This window comes from Priapulus caudatus, unplaced genomic scaffold (genome assembly GCF_000485595.1).
Source record: "Priapulus caudatus unplaced genomic scaffold, Priapulus_caudatus-5.0.1 Scaffold678, whole genome shotgun sequence".
NCBI classification, from domain to species: Eukaryota; Metazoa; Priapulida; class Priapulimorpha; order Priapulimorphida; family Priapulidae; genus Priapulus; species Priapulus caudatus.
In genome coordinates this window covers 194,565-198,689 of record NW_014577739.1, presented here as the reverse complement: position 1 = coordinate 198,689, position 4,125 = coordinate 194,565, and the positions used below count along the sequence as shown (strand labels likewise).

General features: G+C 40.4%; 1 protein-coding gene and 1 non-coding gene across 2 annotated transcripts in view; one reads left to right on the top strand and one right to left on the bottom strand.

The window, feature by feature from the left end:
- Nucleotides 1–244: 244 nt before the first annotated feature.
- On the bottom strand, nucleotides 245–317 carry Trnam-cau. Its single transcript has one exon. It is a non-coding gene; the product is annotated as a tRNA-Met (tRNA).
- A 1,751-nt stretch (nucleotides 318–2,068) lies between these two features.
- Nucleotides 2,069–4,125, top strand: part of LOC106812715 (dentin sialophosphoprotein-like) — a 9,595-nt gene continuing 7,538 nt past the window's right edge. Inside the window, exon 1 of the mRNA XM_014816657.1 lies at nucleotides 2,069–2,118. Coding sequence (XP_014672143.1) covers nucleotides 2,069–2,118 — 50 coding nt within the window. The remainder of the gene's footprint in view (nucleotides 2,119–4,125) is intronic.

Below are 4,125 nucleotides of genomic sequence, written 5' to 3'. Positions count from 1 at the left end.
TAGTAAATACATTTCGTGTTTATTTACCATTATTTTTTTTGTTGAGACGTTTCAAGTGCCTGTGTTGCTGGCACTGTCATGAATTTCTGATGCAGCTGTAATTGATTGAAATACGTTAAAGCTTTGGTTAAAGCACACTTACATGTGCAATAATAAATATCAGGAACACTAATAGAAAATCACTGAAAAAGTATAGTGCAGAAATAAGACCGTAAATAAAATTAAACAAAAACTTAAAAATTCGTGCCCTGGGTGAGGATCGAACTCACGACCTTCAGATTATGAGACTGACGCGCTGCCTACTACGCTACCAAGGCGGACACACACTGCTATATATAATCTAACATTTTACATATTATATTACATCTTACAGTATACTATAAGTTTTTTACTTGCTAGAAGTAATTCCCCGAAAAAGAAAATCGTCGAAGGAGATGTTCATGGTAAAATCCAATCTCAGAATTTCACTTCGGCCTCATCATCCCGCCATTCCTTGCCCGGTTGCCGCTTTGCCGCTATGTTAAAGTTCATGAGCAATGGCGACGCGAGCACAGACACTTGGAGCGTTTCAATAAAATATAATGCTGCTGCACACTGACACATAAATATATAGATTACTACGATAGAAAGACTATATATTTATGTGTCAGTGTGAATGTGACCAGATTGGCAGATTTGTGACCTAACTAGCTTTGGTCTAGGTAGTTTCTCAGCAATATTAAATGCCCATTTCATGCCCAGACGCCTGTCATAGGGTATATCTAGCCCGACCAGGCTGTGCGACGGATTGTCTATACCCTAGCAATACCGTTTCTTGGAGCTAAGGGTATATCATGCCATGGGTATGGGCACAGGCACTTGGGACAGAGTCAGTCAAAACTGAAAATAATATGAACGCACATTCACAAATAGGCCCTATACTAGGCCACTACTACGTACCGCTCATAGGGTCTATGTCCCCCAGGGTACTGCCGGAACGTACCCTGGGTACGGTTCGGTATACCGGAACGTACCTGGTAACTATTTGATATGGTACGTAATTAGGGCACAGGCACTTGGGACAGTCAGTAAAAACTGAAAATAATATGAACGCACATTCACAAATATGCCCTACTACCGTCTAAAGTCTAAACTTTATATATATATCATATCATATATATATACATATATATATATGACATATACATATATATACATACATACATACATGTATATATATATACATATACATATATATATACATATATATCATATTATCAGGAGTAAGATAATATACCGCTCATAGGGTCTATGTCCCCCAGGGTACTGCCGGAACGTACCCTGGGTACGGTCCGGTATACCGGAACGTACTCTGGGGCCTGGTACTATCTAATATGCCAGACCGTACCTCGCCTACTTCACTAACGAATTTAGGGAGTCGCCTACGCCTACGCCCTAACCCTAACCCTAACCCTTTGCCCTAATCCTAACCCTAACCCTAACCCTAATTCCATATCAAATAGTTACCAGGGTCCGTTATACCGGACCGTACCCAGGGTACGTTCCGGCAGTACCCTGGGGGACATAGACCCTATGAGCACCACGCAGCTGCCACTCCGCAAAGGTTATATCAGAAGTAAGATAATATAGGAGATTATATATAATATATAATATCCTATATTATCTTACTAGCTCCTGGTTATATCATATCAGGAGCAGAATATATGTCCCGCACACATGGAGGATTACAAAAATCAATACTAGACTTTGCCACCTCAGGTGGTACCAATAAGTGATTTTTTTGTATCTGGGCCCATGCACTAATAAGTTCGACAGAAAGAATTATCTTGGCTGATAACGCGACCGGGGACACGAAGCGGCATTCCATCAAGAGCGTATAAAGAAGGTACCGGTATAAATAAATAAATATATCCTTCTTTATGAGTTCTTGATTCCATGTATATTTACATAGGAGAAGGATTGTGGCGCGATGCTGCGACCAAAGTGAACGTTTTAGAGCCGATTTTACCATGCACATATTTCTCGAGCATGCCCCTGTCCATTTTCAGCGCGTATGTTTTGGCAGAAAATGGCAGAATCTTGGCTGGCACCCGACCAGCGACGCGAGCGCCATTCTATGTACATTAGCATAATCAGAAGAATTGTGGCGGGATGCTGCGGCCAAAGTGAAAGTTTTAATACGGATTTTACCATGCACATCACTCCCGGGCACACCCCTGCCCATTTTAAGCGCGTAAGTTTGGTCGAAAAATATAATCTTGACTGGCAACGCGACCAGCGACGAGAGCGCTATTCTCCATTGTCGCGAAGTACAACACGCAATAGAAGTAGAAAAGCAATTGCACACCTGTCGCTCATCGCCTTAGCCACCAAAGACAATGCTTCTTGGCCGATCTTATGCGCTTGAAATTACGGTATATGCCGTAAAGAGGGTATGGCCAAATGAGAAGTGCATGGTAACATCTGAGTTTTAACGGCGATTGCGCATGTGTCAGTAATCAGTTACGCGCTCCACCACCGACAACGACAACGACAGGCGGAAAGATTTCAGAACTAACGACTGACTGTAGTAACTTGTTTAACCCAGCTAAACTTTTCTTATAGACAAAATATATGTATGCATGTCCTTTACATATCGTACGTAAACAGAAACAGTACTCGTATACACAAACTTTTAGGAGGTAGGTGATCGACCGGTAATTTTATACTGTGATCTGTAAGTACAGTATTGCTCCGAATTTCGGTACATCACAGAAATAGCATTATGAAATAGACACACAGGCACTTGAAGCGTTTCAATAAAATATATACGCAGGGGTCGTGTGCTGTGCACGGCGACAGTTAAATATATATTTTATATTATATTATATTATATTATATTATATTATATTATATTATATTATATTATATTATATTATATTATATTATATACAAATTATATATTATATTATATATTATATTATATTATATTATATTATATACAAAAATATAATTATATAAATAAATATAAACTATATATTTAACTGTCGCCGTGCACAGCACACGACCCGCCCCTGCGTATATATTTTATTGAAACGCTTCAAGTGCCTGTGTTATGACAGGTAAATACTCTGCTGCTCCGAAAATCGGCGCACCACAGTAGCGTATCCGAATCTCGGAAACAAATAGTATTAGTAATTTTAGTCTAAAGATTTTAGTATCTGCTATGTCCGGGACCGTGCGCACTGCGACACGCGACACTGCTATGAGCGTAAATCCCCGTCTCCGAATATCGGTAGATAGCACTCTAAACGAACTTGTATATACTTAATCTACGGGAACAGAGTTGCTCCGAAAATCGGAGCACGTTCTGTTACTCCGAATACTGACTAATTACTAATAACTTGTAACTAATAACTAATAACTAATAACTTACTAATAGCTGAATACTTACTCCGACTGCTTGACTCCGACACCTCGGCGTCAACCACGCCCGACAGCGCGGCTCCGAACGCGGCACACGTGTGTAAATAAATCCGCGGCATACAGTGCTCCTGTCAAGGGTTCCGAATATCGGAGCGCCAAGACGGAGAGTCTAATATTACAGTGCTCTGCAAGCTATAGGTAGGTGGCTCCGACTTACCTAAGGCCTCCTGTTATGCTCCGAAAGGATAAGTCCTGAAAAGGCCTGTGTTCTGAAATCCGTAGAATGATTGCTCTCTAGCGCTTCCCTGCCGATTTTTATACGCTGCCAGCTGGTTACTCGGATGGACGCCCAGCTATACTTAGGCTACGTGGGCGTTGGCCACCTGTGACCCCTTTTCTTTATGTAATTCCATCAAAGTTATTTCTATAACACCAAGAAATATAGCATATCACATGTTGAAATTTTAGGAGTAATAATAGTGAAAATATATAGTTATACACTATTCTAACACTTTTATGGTAATTTTATGTGAAAGCCTTTGTTTACAATATAACTGCCTCCATACCCGTTGCTAAGTCATACAGTCGGCAGTGAAAATGACTATAAATTTTAAGACAAAAAAGGAAATATGCTTATCACATTTTGCAACCGAATATATATATACCTACGCCTAACCCTACCTAACCCTTTGCCCTAATCCTAACCCTAACCTAACCCTT